This window comes from Chelonia mydas, chromosome 12 (genome assembly GCF_015237465.2).
Source record: "Chelonia mydas isolate rCheMyd1 chromosome 12, rCheMyd1.pri.v2, whole genome shotgun sequence".
Taxonomy (NCBI): domain Eukaryota; kingdom Metazoa; phylum Chordata; order Testudines; family Cheloniidae; genus Chelonia; species Chelonia mydas.
Window position 1 is genome coordinate 8,951,985 of NC_051252.2, and position 19,887 is coordinate 8,971,871.

General features: G+C 44.1%; 1 protein-coding gene across 1 annotated transcript in view; it reads left to right on the plus strand.

Annotated features, from left to right (window-relative positions):
• Positions 1-463: 463 nt before the first annotated feature.
• The window catches only part of HSF4 (heat shock transcription factor 4), a 34,508-nt gene continuing 15,084 nt past the window's right edge, over positions 464-19,887 (plus strand). Inside the window, exons 1-8 of the mRNA XM_037877310.2 lie at positions 464-730; positions 4,001-4,109; positions 7,587-7,714; positions 8,258-8,382; positions 10,852-10,927; positions 13,368-13,432; positions 17,553-17,652; positions 19,165-19,289. Of these exons, the coding sequence (XP_037733238.1) occupies positions 608-730; positions 4,001-4,109; positions 7,587-7,714; positions 8,258-8,382; positions 10,852-10,927; positions 13,368-13,432; positions 17,553-17,652; positions 19,165-19,289 (851 nt within the window). The 5' untranslated portion in view covers positions 464-607. The remainder of the gene's footprint in view (positions 731-4,000; positions 4,110-7,586; positions 7,715-8,257; positions 8,383-10,851; positions 10,928-13,367; positions 13,433-17,552; positions 17,653-19,164; positions 19,290-19,887) is intronic.

A 19,887-nucleotide genomic window follows, 5' to 3' on the forward strand; every position in this document is an offset into this window, starting at 1 on the left:
TCTGGGGCCTATCTATTTTCATCCTCTATTTTCACCCAATCCAGAGCTGTTTATCCAAAGCTCGCTGCACTCTGGGATTCAGGTAATGTGGGACTCAGCTTTGGTTTTGCCCAGGCTGACTAAGGTTTGGCACACTTAAAACCGGCCTTGATTTTGCCTATCTCTGGGTGCCAACATTCAGAACAAGGAGTCTCCTAACTAATGTTTAAACTCAGTACCTTCACAATCCAGTGTCGCTGCTTCCTGGCATCCTGCAAACATGCCAGCCAGGTGTTTTCTTAATTCATTCCAGTGATTTGCTAGCCTCCCAGCCTAAGGTGTACAGCGTGTGTTCTCTTTGCATGACGCTGCATGTTTATTCACAGCATTGTGCAATCGGCTGCAGTGCATTTTAATTCTGTGCATTGTTCTCTGGGGCTGGTGATGCCGTTGCATTGTGCTGAGTTTTTAAGAGTGCGAACAGCACTGCTGATGTGACTCAGTGGGGGCCTACTCTCAGCTGGACCTGGATGAAACTAAATGGTTCAGTCTCCCTGTGACCCACACGCACGGCGAGACAGGCATATTGAAAGAGATGGAGTTAGTGTAACTAAAACATTGAAAAGCTATGCAAGAGTCACCCAGTTCCCTGGCAATGGATGGATACTCCAGTAATGTGCCAGCATTCCTGACTAAACTGTGGACGCTGGTGGAAGATCCTGAAACAAACCATCTAATTTGCTGGAGCACTGTAAGTACAGCTAATACCGGAGGTCACTTAAACCGCACATGTCAGCAGGACAAAAACAAGTCCAAAGTATCTAATAGATGATATTCTGTAGCATTTATCTAGCACTTTACATTTTCAAAGTACCTTGCCAGCATTAGCTGGTTAACTAAAAAAGACCGAATGTTCTTTAGAGAGACTTTTATAGATACACATTTGTGTTAGAGAGGCCAAGATTTTCCAAGTGACTAATGACTTGGGGGGGGGGGGGGGTCCTTGATTATTGTGTGTCCAGCTTGACACCTTAAATGGGCCTGATTTTCTGAAAATAAGTACCAACCCTCTCAAAATCAAGCTCCTTTAAGGCATCTCAAGTTGGGCCCCCAAATCACTTGTCATTTTTACTAAGCACTTGAACTAGTATGTATGGTGGACAAGGTGACATGCATGTCTATTGGCAGTTTGTCTATTTTTATTTTTAAGAGGTTTGTTTTTATTTGTTTGATGTTTCTTATTGTTTATCATTTGTGGCTTTTAAACGCTAAGTGCAATTAAAGGACTAACATTGTTTGACTCTATAGCATTTTGAAATCCTATTGTGCACTTGACTTTATTAACAGTTGTTACAAGTAGACATGATTTATTTTTCAACAGAGAATTGTCCAAGATGATGTGTTTATAAACTCACTTTCCACAAAAGGAACTATAATTAAAGCAGACTTTAAAAAAAACTATTTTGATGCCAGCCTCTTTGTCATGTTTTTAGCTACTGGAACATTGTTCAGCACAGTTTTCATTCAGACTGCCTGGGATGGGATGTAAGTTGCATTTCTATCTCTAAACAGAAAGTGAGGGATAGCTGAGTGGTTTGAGCATTGGCCTGCTAAACCCAGGATTGTGAGTTCAATCCTTGAGGGGGCCATTTAGGCATGTGGGGCAAAAAAATTGGGGATTGGTCCTGCTTTGAGCAGGGGGCTGGACTAGATGACCTCCTGAGGTCCCTTCAAACCCTAATACTCTATGATTCTATGACAACTTCCCTTCGAAGCCTATTCCAGAGCTTAACTACCCAGATAGAAAGTTTTTCTAAATATCTAACCTAAATCTCCTTTGCTGCAAATTAAGCCCATTGCTTTTTGTCCTACCTTCAGTGGACATGGTGAGCAATTGATCCCCATCTTCTTTATGACAGCCATTAACATAGTTAAAGACTGTTATCAAATTTCTCCCCTCCCACCACGAGTCTTCTCAAGACTAAACATACCCAGTTTTTTTAATCTTTCCTCGTAAGTCAGGTTTTCTAAATCTTTTATCATTTTTGTTGCTGTCCTCTAGACTCTGCAATTTGTCCACATCTTTCCTAAAGTGTGGCACCCAGAACTGGACACAGTACTCCAGCTGAGGCCTTACCAGTGCTGAGTAGAGTGGGACAATTATCTCCCCTCTTACATGTGACATTCCTGATAATACACCCCAGAATGATATTTGCCTTTTTTTCAGCTGCATCACATTGCAGATTCATCTTTGATGTGTGATCCACTGTAACCCCCAGATCCTTTCCAGCACTACCACTGCCCAGCCAGTTAGTCCCCATTTTCTAGCTGTGCATTTGATTTTTCTTTCCTAAGTGTAGTACTTTGCATTTGTCTTTAATCTTGTTGATTTCAGACCAATTCTAAAGGTCAGTTTGAATTCTAATTGAATTCCTGTCTTCCAAAGTGCTTGCAACCCCTCCCCCACAAATTTTAGAAGCATACTCTCCACTCCATTGTCCAAGTCATTATTGAATATTACCGGACCTAGGAAAGACCCCTGTAGGACGCAATTAGATACGTCCCCCTATTTTGGTAGCAAAGCATTGATAACTATACTTTGAGTATGGTGTTTCAACCAGTTATGTACCCACCTTATTGTAATTTCATCTCGACCATATTTCCCTAGTTTGCATATGAGAATGTCACGTGCGACTGTGTCAAATGTCTTACTGAAATCAATATATATCCTGCCTACTGCTTCCCTGCATCCATTAGGCCAGTAACCCTGTCAAAAAAGGAAATTAGGTTGGTTTTGCATGATTTTTTCTTGACAAATCCATGCTGTCCATTCTTTATTATCCTCTAGGTGCTTACCAATTGATTGATTAATCTTTTGCTCCAGTGTCCTTCCAGGTATTGAAGTTAGGCTGACTGGTCTATGATTCCCTGGATCCTCTTTGTTTTCCTTTTTAAAGATAGGCAGTATGTTTGTCTTTCTCCAGTCCTCTTACACCTCACCAATCCTCCATGAGTTCTTGAAGATAATCTCTAATGGTTCTGAGATCTCTTCAGCTAGTCCCTTCAATGCCCTAGGATGAATTTCATCAGGCCCTGCTGACTTGCATATATCCAATTTACCTAAATATTCTTTAATGATGAAGCCATGTTGGCCTCTTACTATTCTTCCTATCTTTCCTTTGCATGGGATAGTTTGCTGTTGCACCTTTAATATTGTCTCTTTGAAAAACTCCCAGCTCTCCTGAACTCCTTTTTTCCATTAGATTTTTTTTTTCCCAGGGGACCTTACCTACCAGTTCTCTGACTTTGTTTAAGTCTGCCTTTTGGAAATCTACTGTCCCTATTCTGCTGTTCCTTTCCTAAAAATCATGACATTTGTCATTTCATGATCACTTTCACCCATCCAAGCTGTCTTCAACCTTCTGATTTGCAGCCAGTTTCTCTGTGAGTCAGAATGAAGTCTAAAATGGCTGACACCCTGGTTACTTCCTCCACCTTCTTGTTGGTTGGCACATACACTCAGCTTTGTGTCCCAGCATGCATGGCTTTGCCATACTCATGTCTCCACAGAAAGGAAGCCTTGAAGTCGAAGTCCCATGGAAGCAATCTGTCTAGGTATAACTACCATGCAATAATAATATATAAGTTTTCCTCAGTCCATCTCAAGGCACCTTAGAAAGGAAGTCCATATCATTATCTCCATTTTGCAGTTGGGGAAACTGAGGCACAGAGCAGGGAAGTGACTTGCCCGAGGTCACCCTGTAAGCCAGTGGCAGAGCCCAGAATAGAGCCCAGGTTTCCTGAGTTCGGTATCCTATCCACTGTAACACACTACTACCCCATCCTCGCCACCATTGCATCTCAACCCCATTGTATCTGATCACCTTATTACACCTTGACAGTCATGTCTCTAACTAATTAACTCCATCTGGCCACCTCCCATTTCATTGGCTCGCACATGCCTCTGGGGATTCCAGAATTACCGTGTGAATTTTTTCTTTTCTTCCTATCTTCTCTGCAGAATGGCACCAGCTTCCACGTTTTTGATCAAGGTCAGTTTGCCAAGGAGGTGCTGCCTAAATATTTCAAACACAACAACATGGCCAGCTTCGTCCGGCAGCTGAACATGTGTAAGTAAAACTCCAATGCCTGAGTACTCTGTAATGGAGACATCATCTGGGAAAGAAGGGAATAAAATAAGCATAAGAATAATAGATACATTTAAGTATAAGAGCCAAGACCCAGATATGACTCCGTGTTCCACACAGGCTCAAAGTGAAGGACACAAGAAAACTGAAATGGATTAAATTCTTTTTCTTAAATAATTTTGCCTTACCCTTCATATTAAGGTTTAGCATTTCTGAAGCAACTAATGTACAATAATATAAATGAGATAGTGCCAACTGTGTGTGGCCTGAATTATGTGTCTAAATGAAGGCCTTCCCTTGTAAAGACAGAAGGCTGTGCCCCATAGATAAAGAATTGTTATAGAAGGCTGCAGATTGATTAAAGGCTTCTGATGAATTCATAGGTCACGAGAAAGGCTTGTTATCAGAACGCAGGGGTGAGATTTCTTTGTGGTGTATTTATATTAGAGTACACAGTTTACTTTAAATTATATGTTGTAAATTAACGAAGTTTCCATTCCAAAGTTTTCGGCTTATATTCAGTCTGATGACACATCATTTGTCATTTGCTTTATATAACATGTTACATCAGAATTTTCAGAAACCCTATTGGACGTTCTTGCCCTGTAGCAGAATCTTAAAAGCACAATCTTCACACGTGCCCAGGGTTTGGTTGTACTGAGGACAGTTCTCCTCCGTCATTAGTAGGAGGTCATTTTTGTTAGAAAACCAGTTTTTATTTGCCCCTTGACTGGTCACTTAATACACTTTTCCCTATGTTATATAGCATATTATGGCACAGCTTATAGTTCAGGCCAATATCAAAGAGTCCCAGGTATGGTTTAGATAAGTGAACACAAGCATCCAAGGGAAAGATTTTCAGAGGCACAAAGGGCAGCGAGGTGCCAAACTCTTGCTGAAAGTCAGTGGCACCTACCTGATTTTTACCTTTGAAAATCTCCTACTAAATCTCTGTGCTCAAAAAATCAGAGTGGAGATTTTGTAAGAACTGGTCTAGCCCTTCCTAGTATTTTGTTACTTCCAGGCCTGCCAAAACTATGAAGAACAGCAGTTCATGGGGGAAAAAGGAAAACAGATTTGAAAATTTATTGAGTATTTTTCACTATGGCAGGTAAACTATTGTTATCAGCTGGGTGATACCTTGTCATGGGATTGAGACACTCTAGTGTGAACTCACCCTATAGTTAACACAATTGTAAGCATAAGCCCGACCTAAGTCAAAAGGAGTGCATCAACTGTCCAGGAGCTTTGCTGAATATCATTTTGGGGAAGGGTATGTGCAGTGATTAATTTGCAATGAAAGAGGTACCAGGGCTCAGGCAATTAGGTGCCAGGGCTCAAGTAATTTTTTTACTTTCATAACTGATGCAGCAAGCCCAGAGGCGCCAGGGCTGTAAACTGCCAGGCGTAGAGGTGCCAGGGCTCAGCGGGGCTGGGGGAGGTCAGAGCCAGCCCCGGCCCACCCTGTACCGGCAAGTGCCTCCTTCCCCCTCCCCGGGGTAACAGCGGCAGCCGGGGGCTCTGGCAGCGGTTTAAAGGGCCCTGGGTGGTAGCGGCGGCCAGAGCCCTGGGCCCTTTAAATCATCCCCAGAGCCCCGCCGCCGCTTCCCCAGGGCTCCGGGGATGGGGCTTCAGCCGCCCCTTCCGCCCCGGGCCCTTTAAATCGCCGCCCTAGCCCCGCCGCCGCTACCCCTGGGCTCCAGCAGTGGGGCTCTGGCAGCAATTTAAAGGGCCAGGGGCTCCAGCTGCTGCTGGGAGCTGCAGGCCCTTTAAATTGCGACTTGGGAAGTCGATTCACCCTGGTACGGCACACCGGCTCCTGCCAGTACGCCGTACTGATGCGTACCAGCTTACTTTCACCTCTGGGTATATGGCAGGGGGAGGGGGAAGTGAGGGAAGGCAGAAAACAAAGAAACTGAGAACCAACAAAAAAGACAGAGATTGAGAGAGAGAGAGGTCCAGAAGGACCAGCTGAGAGCTGACCCTGAAAGAAACCTTGAGAGAGGTTTATAGGTCTGGGGTGCAGACTGAAAAGGGTGCTCTTGGTACTGTGAGTAAAAGAAGCTGTTTCCTGCCATTTGATTCCTGCTGCATTCAGAGACACGGGACTTTGCAAATTCTGTGTAAATAAACAAAACTGCACCAAAGAAATACCTACTTACCTCCAATTTCATCTTCCAGCTGGAACACCCACAGGGCCCCAAGCAGTGACTAGCTATCTGGCTGATGAATCTTGCCCATATGCTCAGGGTTTAGCTGATCGCCATATTTGGGGTCGGGAAGGAATTTTTCTCCAGGGCAGATTGGAAGAGGCCCTGGAGGTTTTTCGCCTTCCTCTGTAGCATGGGGCACGGGTCACTTGCTGGAGGATTCTCTGCTCCTTGAAGTCTTTAAACTACTTCAATAGCAGAGATATAGGCGTGAGGTTTTTTGCAGGAGTGGTGGGAGAAATTCTGTGGCCTGCGTTGTGCAGGACGTCAGACTAGATGATCATAATGGTCCCTTCTGACCTAAATATCTATGAATCTAGCTGCTAGGGGCAACGCTATCACTTGCTGTCTTTGTTGTTAATGCATCGGAAAGGTATTAATATTTTAAAGCACCGGTTGAAGTTCCACAGCATTTCACATGTCCCATTCCTAAAAATCCTCAAGCAACTACAGAACATGTGATCTGTGTCGTGAGTGGTTTTTGGGTAACAAAATATCCCACTAGTAGGTGCTGGATTTAGGGGGTGAAATTGACCCCTGTGCAGAGGCCAGCAAAACACCTAGGCACTGTGTATGTCGTATTTTGAGGTCTTAAATAGAATGTAAGAGGTGTTTTGCCCTTGTGCTGGCCCTCTGCCTGGTGATGAACTCCAGCCTTAATTACATTTTTATTTTTCACACAAGCTTTACAAAGTGAAGGTGGGCTGCGGATGTTCGCATGAGGATTAGAAATGGCCCTTTCGACTGCAGGCCAGCAGTTTAAACTCAGCCTAGGTTAAAAAATTGTTTCTATCCAAGATCCATTCAGTAGTCCATGTGGAATGAGTGCTAAAGGGCAAGTTGGTAACAAACAAGGGCCACCATCATTACAACTGGCACTAATTAGCAGCCCCATTCAGCAGAGAGGTGCCGGGTTGAATTGATTGTAGAGACTGTACTACCATCTCAGCATCAGGTGCCTCCTGTTTGGGGTTTGAGGCATATTTGTCCAAACAAATTAGTGTTTCAGGCCCATCTCTGTGACTGGCATCTTATGGACCATGTGAGCTAACCAGTGAAGGGTTTGCTCCTTGCAGCATATTTACAATATCTAGGACAACACTCAGGCAGAAATTGGGAGCAGGGAAAAGGAAACTACACTTGAAAATCAGTGGGTAAGTGCGGGGAAGTCTAATTCAAACATTGGGATTCTTTGTTCTTCCCAATCTGTATGCTCTACATGGTTCTCACCAGTTCTGTTTACATTTAGATGGCTTCAGGAAAGTGGTAAATATAGAGCAGGGTGGCCTTGTCAAGCCTGAACGTGATGATACTGAGTTCCAGCATCTTTATTTCCTACAAGGCCACGAACACCTCTTGGAACACATCAAAAGGAAGGTGGGAATTGAGTGACAGCTGCACCTCCTCTCCTGGGGCGCTGATGTGCGTGGGGTCTAATGGTGCCATTAGAGGAATGGGCAGAGTGATGGAAGGCTGCTAGAAAGCTTGCACCATTAGCTAACCTCACTTCCTAGAACTGCTGACATTAGGGATGTAGAAGGCCTGGGTAGATCATCTAGTTCAGCTCCTTTGTGCTAGTGCTGCATTGATCCTTTAAAGTACTTTTTTGTCCAGTTCAGTTTTAAATAACTCCAGTGATGGGTCTTCCACCACAGCTACTAGGATGCTAGTCCCTAGCCTAATAGACCTCACTATTAAAGTATTTTTCATGCTCTTCAGCCTCTACTTACTTTTCAATGCCCCTAGCTATGTCTCTTTGGGGCCACCCCAGACTCTTAAAACTGTGTCTCCTGTTCCAATATATCATCACTTAATAGCCCAGGCTGTAGCTGATACTCCTGCTTAGAAACCATTGCAAAACTCTTATCCCTGTGCATAACATCTTGCAGTAGTAAATTCTGCCTCATGTGCTCTTCTCAGGTATCTGTTGTGAAAAGTGAGGAAACGAAGATGCGCCAGGAGGATCTCAGCAGGTTGCTCTACGAAGTCCAGATTCTGAGAAGTCAGCAGGAGAACATGGAGTGTCAAATGCAGGACATGAAGCAGTGAGTTGATCGCATGCACATTGCTCCTATGTGTCTGCTTCATGACATAGTTGCAAACCCTGGGGAGTATTTGTAAGACCTATGGATCTCTGGGAATTATATCCTGCACATCCAATACGATCTTTAAAATGACTGGTTTCAGAGTAGCAGCCGTGTTAGTCTGTATCCACAAAAAGAACAGGAGTACTTGTGCCACCTTAGAGACTAACAAATTTATTAGAGCATAAGCTTTCATGGGCTACAGCCCGCTTCATTGGATGCATAGAATGGAACATATAGTAAGAAGATAGATAGATAGATATAGATATACACACACATACAGAGAACGTGGAAGTTGCCATAAAAACTGTAAGAGGCTAATTAGTTAAGATGAGCTATTATCAGCAGGAGAAAAAAACTTTTGTAGTGATAATCAAGATGGCCCATTTAAACAGTTGACAAGAAGGTGTGAGGATACTTAGGGAACTAGATTCAATATGTGTAATGAGCCAGCCACTCCCAGTCTCTATTCAAACCCAAGTTAATGGTATCTAGTTTGTATCAAGCGCAGCAGTTTCTCATTGGAGTCTGTTTTTGAAGCTTTTCTGTTGCAAAATTGCCACCCTTAAATCTGTTACTGAGTGGCCAGAGAGGTTAAAGTGTTCTCCTACCAGTTTTTGAATGTTATGATTCCTGATGTCAGATTTGTGTCCATTTATTCTTTTGCGTAAAGACTGTCCAGTTTGGCCAATGTACATGGCGGAGGGGCATTGCTGGCACATGATGGCATATATCACATTGGTACATGTGCAAGTGAATGAGCCCCTGATGGTGTGGCTAATGTGATTAGGTCTTATGATGGTGTCACTTGAATAAATATGTGGACAGAGTTGGCATCGGGCTTTGTTGCAAGGATAGGTTCTTGGGTTAGTGCTTTTGTTGTGTGGTATGTGGTTGCTGGAGAGTATTTGCTTCAGGTTGGGGGGCTATCTGTAAGCGAGGACTGGTCTGTCTCCCAAGATCTGTGAGAGTGAGGGATCATTTTTCAGGATAGGTTGTAAATCTTTGATGGTGCGCTGGAGAAGTTTTAGTTGGGGGCTGAAGGTGACAGCTAGTGGCGTTCTGTTGTTTTCTTTGTTGGGCCTGTCCTGTAGTAGGTGACTTCTGGGTACTCTTCTGGCTCTGTCAATCTGTTTTTTCACTTCAGCAGGTGGGTATTGTAGTTTTATGCTTGATAGAGATCTTGTAGGTGTTTGTCTCTGTCTGAGGGATTGGAGCAAATGCGGTTGTATCTTAGAGCTGGGCTGTAGACAATGGATTGTGTGGTGTGTCCTGGATGGAAGCTGGAGGCATGTAGGTAAGTATAGCAGTCAGTAGGTTTTCTCCTGCTGATAATAGCTCATCTTAATTAATTAGCCTCTTACAGTTTGTATGGCAACTTCCACCTTTTCTGTATGTATATGTATATCTTCTTACTATATGTTCCATTCTGTATATCCAATGAAGTGATCTTTAAAATGAATCTCTTCTGTGCTATAAACATTTGTTTTATGTCCAATGAAGTATTGGGTTTTGGTCTTCCTTTCCATTTTGAATTTATAAAAGGAATTTAAAAATTGCATTAAATGAATTAAAATCACATACCACAAATAATGAGAAGTGAACAGTCAACATGAATGGATTGCACACAGCCCACAGGCTGAAAAATTGTACCTCCAAACTGTTCCACAAATGCCTACAAATAATGGTATCAGGATACAGTCACAAATGAGTGGTGGGCAAATAATAGGGCTGTATTCACTGGGTATTTTTTCCCAATGAATTGCTCAACCAGCTCTGTCTATAACTTATCTTGTGCCAAGTTCTAAGGCACTGAGAACGATGGCTGTTCTGAGACCGCTGCACAACGAAGGCACAGAAACATCAGCTGAGGATGGAGCCTCCGTGCTGTATTCACATAGTTCTTAGTGTTAAAAAGAAGACCCTTGAGGACAAATTTTTGAGAGAGCCTATAAAACGGCTCACATAAAACCTGTGTTTGCATACAAGCTATGTGTGTATGTGGATAATTTGATTTGCAGTCACAATTTTAGAGGCTCCTTTGAAATATGACTCTTTAATAATAATATCTCATTGGGGTTGGGAGGGATTGAATTTACAGGAGTGCCATTTCAGTTGAAGTGGAAAGAAGTATAGTATTGCCAACCCAAACCAGTCAGAAATCACAAAGATTTATATTCTTTTTATTTGCCTTACGTTTGTTGAACCTTTTAGGGGTTGTATTTTCAAGGTTTCTCTGCAACCATGAAGGCCAACTACTTGTTTTAAATATATATAATATGAAGGTTGAGAAGCTCAGATAATCATGTCTCCAGCATGATGGGTTTTAAGAAAAGATAAAAGTCACACGCAGTCGGCCACGGCAGCAAACGCAACGCCTGTGTGTGGGGATGTCTGTGTGTTCAGGGGATGTTTCTGTTTTCCTTTCAGACAGAATGAAGTCCTGTGGCGGGAAGTTGTATCTCTCAGGCAGAATCATTCTCAGCAACAGAAAGTGATCAACAAGGTAGTGATCAGACTAGCTCGGCTCAGATAACTGTAAAGTTGTATTGAACTGTGTTATGCAGACTATCAGATAGATGTAGTTAAGTCTCCCTATTCCTGTCCAGAGCCTATGTTATATTTTGTTCAGCCTCTGTCATTGTCGTGTATGTATTTTCCCTCTTTCCTAATTGCATTGCACATGGCTCCCCTGAGTGCTAATAGGAGCTCTGCCTGAGAGGCAGAGAATTGTATCACCTTTGGCTATATCTGGTTTTACAGCCGTGCAGCCCCGGGATGGCATTGGGGAAGCTCAGACTCAGCATCTAGTTCTGTGCCCATGTACAAAGAAGGGTAAAATCCTTAAGCAGATGAATTTGTATTGCTCCTTAGTGATCACAGTGACTTTAGGATGCAATATATGTAGGGGAGTCATGGGCACTTTGAGCCTGATCCTGCTTACACTGAAATCAGGGGCAAAGCGCTCACTGGTTTCAATGGGAGGAAGATGGATCATTTATATTTCCATTTTGTATGGAGATAGTCCTCATCATTAATACCTTGGACTATGGGTGTCGACTACAGACTTTTGGGCTTGCCCAAATTTCTCCCTAGCTCTTTGTGCAAGTCACAGTAAAATCATCACAAAGTCTGTACATGCCCTAGATTGTGCAACCCTCCCTCCCATCGGTGAGTGCTTACACACACAAGTAGCGCCACTGAGGTCAGTGAGTGAGGCGGGACTCACCAAGGGGAGAAAAGGTTGCACTACCTAGTCCTAAGCATAAGATCCTTGAGCCTGCCCCTGCTGAAGTCAATGCGAAGAACAGGAATATCACAGCTACTACAGCAATGTTATCTCCATGGATAGGCAGAACTGTATGGTTTCTAACGGCAGTCGCTGCACTGAGGCACTGTGCTTGTCCTTCTCGAACTTCTCCGTTAAAAACGGCATCAGCTTTTCTGTCGAGGGGTTCACATTACGTTTTATGCACAGTCCAGGAGATGGGAAGGTCACGTTTTTCCATAGATGTCAAAGACTCCAGGCCCACGTTGAGCCCTCTTGCAGCGGCATCAGATAGAAGGCTGTGAAAGGAGGCAAAGAGCCTCCCCATCCCTTGTGCATGCAGAGACAGCCGAAGTCTCTGGTCTCTCAGTGTGACTTCTGAGGTGCACCGACCAGCTGTTCCTCCTCCACGCTGGACATCAGAACTGGCCTGTTGCACAAGGGAGTGTACAGGTGGCTGCTCCCCAGTCTGCCTGGCAGCTCCATGATGAGTTCTGCTTCCAGAGTTATCTGTCTGGTTGAGGGAATTATTGGGTGAAATTCTAGGGTCGGCGTTATTGAGGAGGTCAGACTGGATGATCACAATGGCCTTAAAATCTATGAATTCCTCCTAGAGCTTCCCCAGGGGAGGGGAGACTCCACAAAGCCCCCATCATGGGGCTGCATGTAAATGGCACAGCGAAGCCCACAGTGATTCCCTCTGCACCAAAGAGGAGTCTGATTCTAACACGATGGCGTGGTAGAAGCTCCACACACACCGTAGTTGCATTTTCGCTGCTCTCTTTCTTGTACTGCAAGAAACAAGCAAGCGATGGATGCAAGACATGATGCTAATACACAGTTTGTACTTGGCCCGCGGTAAAAGTGTTACATTAGGCTTGAGTCAACTGTCTTCTGATGAAGGATTTCTCACTATGAAAGCATTCTTGCATTATGGTTAGTGTCCTGAAATGTCGATTCTGAGCTCAATAGGGTTAAAAATCCAGCAGAAATGGCTGAGACCCCCAGTCCAGGATGACCACCTGTAGGGTATTGCCTTTTAATCTGTAAATAGCCCATTACCTTATATAGAGATTGATTCTGGTCAAGCAGATCTGTGTGCATTGATGCACACGCAATTATGTGCTTGTTTGCACGCATACTACCAGATATGATGGGGCTAGTTGGGGACTGTGTATGCACATGGCGAGCGAGCTAGTCCTGTTCATGCGCATCTGGCAGCGTGCATGCAAAGAAGGTGCATAATTCCACACACAGAAACGCTACCTGGAAATCAGGCCCATGAGTTTTAAGTATGCAGATTGCTCCTGAACCTTTTCAGGCTCGGTCATTTCATACATTCTGATTCGGATATTCCACCCCGTACTAGGAAAAACTTTCTAACTCTAAGGGTAGTTTCAGTTCTGGGATAGGCTTCCAAGGGAGGCCGGGGAATCCTGGTCATTGGAGCTTTTAGAGAACAGGTTTGACAAACACCTGTCGGGGATGGTCTGCTTGGTCCAACCTTAGCACGGGACCCTTCCAGCCCACCATTTCTATGATTCTATATTCTGCATGGCAGATCCCATTTCTTTGGGGTTTCGGTGAAATGGGGGAATGTACATGATAAGAAAGGTGCTCTGGAGTGTGGAATGCTGGGCCACTGCTGATTAACACCTGACTTTGATCTCCCCAACAGCTGATTCAGTTTCTGTTCGGCCAGCTCCAATCAAACCCCAGCGGCACTGGGATAAAGAGAAAACTGTACGTACCCTTGTGTGGCGTGCACACATGCACACGGATGGATAATGCTCACACTTCATTAAAAACACCAGCTCAGCTCAGAGTGGGGTGGGAGGTCACCTGACTCAGGCACCATGGCGATAACAGATGAATTGGGCAGAACTGCTGAGTCAGACCTGCTGACAGTCCTCATTCAGTGGCCTTTAGAGAACCACCACGTCAGCTTGCTCTGACCTTTCTTTTCGTAATACAGAGTGAGCTGAAAGAGGGACAACCTAGCTAACTGACGGCTTGATCCGGCTCCCTTTGAAGCCAATGGACATTTTCCCATTAAAATCAATGGGAGCAGGATTGGGCCCTAGCTAATTAAAATAATCAGTTAATTAAAATAGGGTTGCTGAACTTGGATGCATATAAAATATTTCAGGTTGCACCTAGGTTACCGATGCTGCTTCTACAACTATAATCTTAAGGGTAAATTACTGCTGTGTGGAAGTCACTGATGGCATGTACATCTCGTGGGACTTGCTCTTTATTATTGTAATAGATCCTTGGGAATAAGCATATGTTGTTAGGGTAAAATTCAGCCCTGCGCAAAGGGTCAAATTCAGGCTTTATTTTGAGGTCTTAAATGGGCCGCGTGCTGGCCCTCGGCACGGAGGTGAATTTCATTCGAAGTGCTTGGATACCACAGTGATGGGCTGAAAAGAGACTTAAACCAGTATAAATCTGGAGTAGCTCCACCGAAGGCAGTTAAGGTACACCACTGTATCAGGGGAGTGAGTGAGAGGAGAAGCTGGTGTATCAATTCTTGGCTATGAGTGTTAGTTGAGAACTCACCCCTTGTTGAGAGCTTCTGTAACTTGCAGGTCTGTGCCCTCTGGCTCTATGTAAAGTCTGTGTAAGATGGGCCTGAGTTGTCAAGTTTGCATCCAGACCCAAACACAAACTTCTCCAAGTTCATGGGTAGGTGGATCTTGTCTTCCAGTTTGAACTCATCTCTATTTATGATCTATGGTAGCTGCAGTGACAGCATTCAGACACGAGAGGAAGCACTTCTGTGTATTAGGATGAATTGAAGTTACTAGGAAATGATATTTTCTGGCTCCTGGCAACGAGAATACCAAGCACATGGCAAGGGACTCTGCTCTCTGCTTTGCAGCTTGCTGTGGTTCTCAAATGAAAGCATCTTGCTAAAAAGGACATTGACTCTGGCTCTGACCACCAGGCTGGTCCATGACACATTCAAAGACAAGATCCAGGAGCCAGAGCCAAGGATCAGGACCCAAGAGTCCAGAACCAAGGTGGGAAGCAGGGCTGGAGCAGAGCAGGGGCAAGGCAGCCATAGGACTCAGAACAAAGCAGGAACAGTGGTGGAGCAAGCTGGGCACAAGACAGGCACAGGAATGATTGCAGATGTAGGCATAAGCCTTGGACAGCTGCTGCCCGAGTGCTACCGCTGGGCTTAAGAACAGTCCTGGCAATGCAGCTCAGCCACTCAGGGGATCTGGCTGATTAAGGGTTCGAGCTGCAGTTAGCTAGTGGTAAGGTCATGGAGTCTGTCTAAGAAGTACTAAAATATTGAGCCCTGAGGTAAGCACTCTCTGCCTGCTTCCATGTGTATGCAGTGTTGTGTTAGGCATGTTGGTTCCAGGATATTAGAGGGACAAGATGGGTGAGGTAATGTCTTTTATTGGACCGACTTCTATTGGTGAGAGAGACGCTTTCGAACTTGCACAGAGCTCTTCTTTGGGTCTGGGAAGCTAATTGATATTCTACACCAAGCCTAGGCAAAGCACAGAGGCTGCAGTGTTATTGAAGTCAGGCACTGACCATAACCTCTAGAAGATGGTAGTCCTCTCTGGTTTGAACATAATTTTACTTACAAAACTTACGAAGTTTAGATGGTGCATGGAAATACACAAAGATAAAGACACACTTGTTTTTGCTAGATGTAATGGGTATAACCCTATAGGCCTCCTGTGTTTCTGAGCTCTACTTGACTAACCAAGCAGCTGATCTAGGAGAACTAGAGCCAATTTCTCTTTAAAACAAGAAAATGAGAGGGAGAAGCCAGGCAAGTGTTGGGTTTTACTGTTTGTTTGTTTGTTTTTGTTTTGTTTTAAATGTTAGCAATGAGGAGGAAACTCAATGAAAAGAGGATGCAGAAAGAATGGGCTAACCTATAAAGTTAGACCTATAGGTCAGTTCATTGTTAGGAGGATTTGTAACCCCTTGCAAGCTCAGCTGTCTGCCATTCAGCATCAGGTTCTGGTTTTCGAGGAGATTAATATGCTTGGCTGCTTTTTAAAAAATAACATGCTAAGGGTTCCTGAAATAGTCAGTTTCCTGTACGCCAATTCAAAACATTCCCCATTGTTCTTTCCAGAGTAAAACAACTGGACTCCACCTAAGAAATCTCTCCACTTGGACTTCCAGCTGCCCATTGGCCTTTTTCTCATTTATTATTTGTTACTATTATCAAGCACTGACAATGTGGTCAACACCATATAAGACAGAACAAAGACATTCCCTGTCCCATGGCAGTTGCAATCTAAAGAAAGGCACAGAGGCTGTTAGGGGAGGAAGGATGGATGGCCTTGTTGTTAGGGTAGTCGACAGGGACTTGGTTCCTAGCTCTGCCACAAACATCCTGTGTGGCCTTAAGTAAGTTATTTAATTTCTCTGTGGCTCAGTTCCCCATCTGCAAAATGTGGGTAATACTTCCCTATTTCACAGTGGTAATGTGAGGCTAAATCAGTGTGAGGTGCATAAGTACTATGGTGATGAAGGCTGTATCTTAGTACGCAAGAGAGATCAATTATGGCCAAAATTTTCAAAAGCGTCTAGTGGTTTTAGTTGCCTCAGTTTTCAAGGTCCCAGCCTGAGACCCCTTAAAGGGACCTGATTTTCAGATGATGGGGGCTCAGCACTTTGTACTAATCAAGCCCTGTTAAGGTATTTCATTTCCCCCACCCCTTGCAAAATTGAGATATCCATAATCACTTGTCACTTTTTAAATAATTCCTGACTGTCATCGGGACTCAGGGGCCTAGGTACTGTACATCATATAGAATGGAAGCTTAACTGAGGATGGGGGAACAGCAATTGGCATTAACCCCCAGTCCTCCAAAATTAAGCTTGCGGTTTATCTAGAAAGTTGCATTCCCATGTATTCTATTCATTTTCTCTATTCCATTCATTAATAAATACCTTATTTCTGATCAGCCTTCCACCTTTCTGGTGAAATGTGTATGTAATACACAGTTAAATTTAGACTCCAGTCTAACTGAGCTGAAATTTGGTTTATTGAAATACTTGGGCATTGGGTTATGTTGCATGTCTGGGCAGAATGGGGATGAAACTGCAAAACAGAGCACAGAATGTAGAAGAGACAACTGGATCGAATAGGCAAATTGCAGAAATTCACACAAAGTTGAAATGGAGAAAAGATTTTCTTTTCAAACTTCTGGTGAGAAGGTGAAAGCTGCTATTGGGAAGGTCTCCACTGGATGATTGGGTCTCACTGGAACCCAGTAGCTTGACAGGGCTTTCACTAAGAATGAACTTCCCTTTAATAGTATGGCTGAGGTAATAGGTTTTCTCTAGTATTAGTCATATAACCCCTCCCAGCGCTTAATTTGAATTATTAAAAGCATAAACATTGCAGCCTGTGCAAAGGAAAATCAATGGGATGGATGGTTTGGTGGTTCAAGCCCCAGGTTTGAAGTACTGTACTTAGACCTCTGTGGAACTGCAACTTCTAATCTTGGTAGGGGTGAATCAGATTTTCTGTCTTCTGTGAGCTATAAATAGAGTTCTGAGTCATGAGTCATTTACCCTGTGTGGATCTTTCAGATAAGACCTGGAAAACCAAGGTCCTGTGTCCTCTGCATGGACATGAAAGGTCCCGTGTGCTTGGTGATCTATCCAAAGCTGCTATTACACGGTATCTTTTCACTTTACCGTCCGTGATACAAGACAGGAAAGCACCTGACAGCAGAAGAAAATAAGACACGCACATTGAGAAGCTTCATGCTGACGCCAACCACTGATTCAGATGTTTCTTGCACTCATACTTAGGTGGCAGACAGTTAAGACAAGGCTGAGATAAAATATCTTTTCTCCTTCTTCCCTACAGACCTCTGATGCTAGATGATGGAAGCTCAGTGCCACAAGTGTCCAAGTTCAGCCGAAATTTGTCTGTGGACCCTCTTCATGATTCCTATTTCATTCAGTCGGTAGGTTCGCTTTCAAACACGTACACTGGCTTCATTTCTTCTTTTTGCCATGGTGTCGTTGTGACAAAGGTGACATTTCTGTGCATGAATATTAGCCCAGGTAACTTTTTTAAATGAGAGTAAATGTTTAAAAGTGACCCAATGTGGCAAAATTCATTGCGGAGAGAGAGATTTGCAAAGTTACATTTTATTTATCTGAATATTCACTATCCCTTAGTGAAAGAGGGCCCATCCCGCTCTCTGGCTGCCCTTCCCTGCTGTTCCCTGGCTGGATGAAAGTGTGAAGAGGCTCTGGCTGGAGTAGGGGAGAGAGATTCTGGATGCTATTTCCTGGTTACTACTCACAGGCTCATGTGATCAGGGAGGGAGAGACAGCTGGAGCACAACCCGGTGTCATTTTAGCCAGGTCTTTTTGGCCATGGGTAGCCTGGGGGGACTATGTTCTGGGCTACATCTATGGTAAGAGTCCTCCCAGCTGGGAATCTTTCCGTAATAACCTGGGGTGCCACCTAAATGACTAAGGAGCACAAGTCCCAAAATGCCACCTCTGGACTCTGAGTATAAAGATCCCACCTAAAACGGCCCTGCATATAGACATGCAGCCCGTACCCTCTTCCTAGCTCTCCAAGCCAGGAGAAGTTCAGAGAGCAGCTAGAAACAGAGGCCTCCTGGCCAGATGAGACGACAACAGCCCTGCATAATCCATAGCCTCATAACTCCTGTGATTGTTTTGGTTACCCTGCCCACTGCAGAACAGATGCCATTTGTTTAAACAAGGTGAATTCCCAGGCAGTGGATGCTGTAAGCAAAGACTATACGTAACTGGAGAGGGAAAGTGTTATGCTGAGTTGTTGGGACATAAAGATAAGGTCCTGGTTGCTTGCGGTGATTTAAAGGTCTCGTGGATTCTTCAACCAAGGGGAAGTTAAGGGGTCTTGGAAAATTTAAATGTGGCTAATCCCATTCTGCCTACATTAAAATCCCTCTGGAGCTGTCATTCCAATTGGCACAGTTATTTTATAGGTATATTGTAGTAGGCCTCTGGGTGGGGGAGGGGTTTGAGGTGATTATGATGCTGTGTGCACTTTCCTTGTGTGAGTAGTTCCACCAGCTACCTCACTGAATGCAAGAGGATTGCTCCCATGAGTGACAGAAGCAGGGATTTGCCCAAAGGGCCCAATCCTGTAAACTCTTACTACCAAAGATGTAGTTCCATTGAATTCAATGGGACTATGCCCAGGAGGAGGGACTAGATTTTGCCAATTAGCTACCGCCCCCTGTAGGAGTGGTGTAGCTGCACCACCTCAGGGGATGGTCCAGGAGATCAAATGCCCCATTCTGTCCCAAGCTGCTGGGTTCAACTAGGCAATGTGTGGCAGTGCAAGGAGTTTGGTGGAGATGATCCAGAATCTCTGTTACAAGCTTGTTGAGCCAATGTATAACTGACATAACGAACTTCTTTAATTCTTCTTGGTGTATCACAAACTGATCCTTTTGTATTTTCTTTTGCAGCCATCTACAGAACCTGCCTCATGCTTAACCAGTCCTGCTATTGCTGGAGGGCCAGTCATATCGGACGTTACTGAAGCATCATCACCGAATGTCATGTCGCTTCAATCTCCTCCAGAGGGTAACAGGTAAAGAACGTTATTGTGATCGTAAACTAAGGGTGCGTCTGTACTTTGGGCTCTGGGTGTAATTCCTAGCTCAAGGAGACATACCCACACTAGCTAGTGTGCTAAAAATAGTCTAGCCATGGCAGCACGAGTGGTAGGATGGGGTAGCTGCCTCAACTACATACCCATCCAAGACACTAGACACATACTCGGGTGGCTAGCCCCTCTCACCACACTCACCACTGCAGCTGCACTCTCTTTTTAGCGCACCACCTCCATGAAAGCTAGAGTGGGTATGTCTCCTTGAGCTGAGCATTACATACCTAGCTCAAAATATAGAGACACCCTTAGAGATCTGTGCAAGGACGCAAATAACTACATCGGAATATTGTCTAGGATTAATTCTACTATGGTGTCTTCATCTCAGTCTATACTACATGCCTCACATATTTAAAAAGTGGCTGTGTATTTTATCTGGTTTGCAACATGCCATATGTGGGAAATTTTAAAAAACAGGTTGTGACCCTGAATGCGCACAAATTGCAATAATCAGTCATAGGTTTTGTGCTGGGAGCTACCAAACACTTCCTTGAAAAGTTATCCAGAACATTTTACTGAT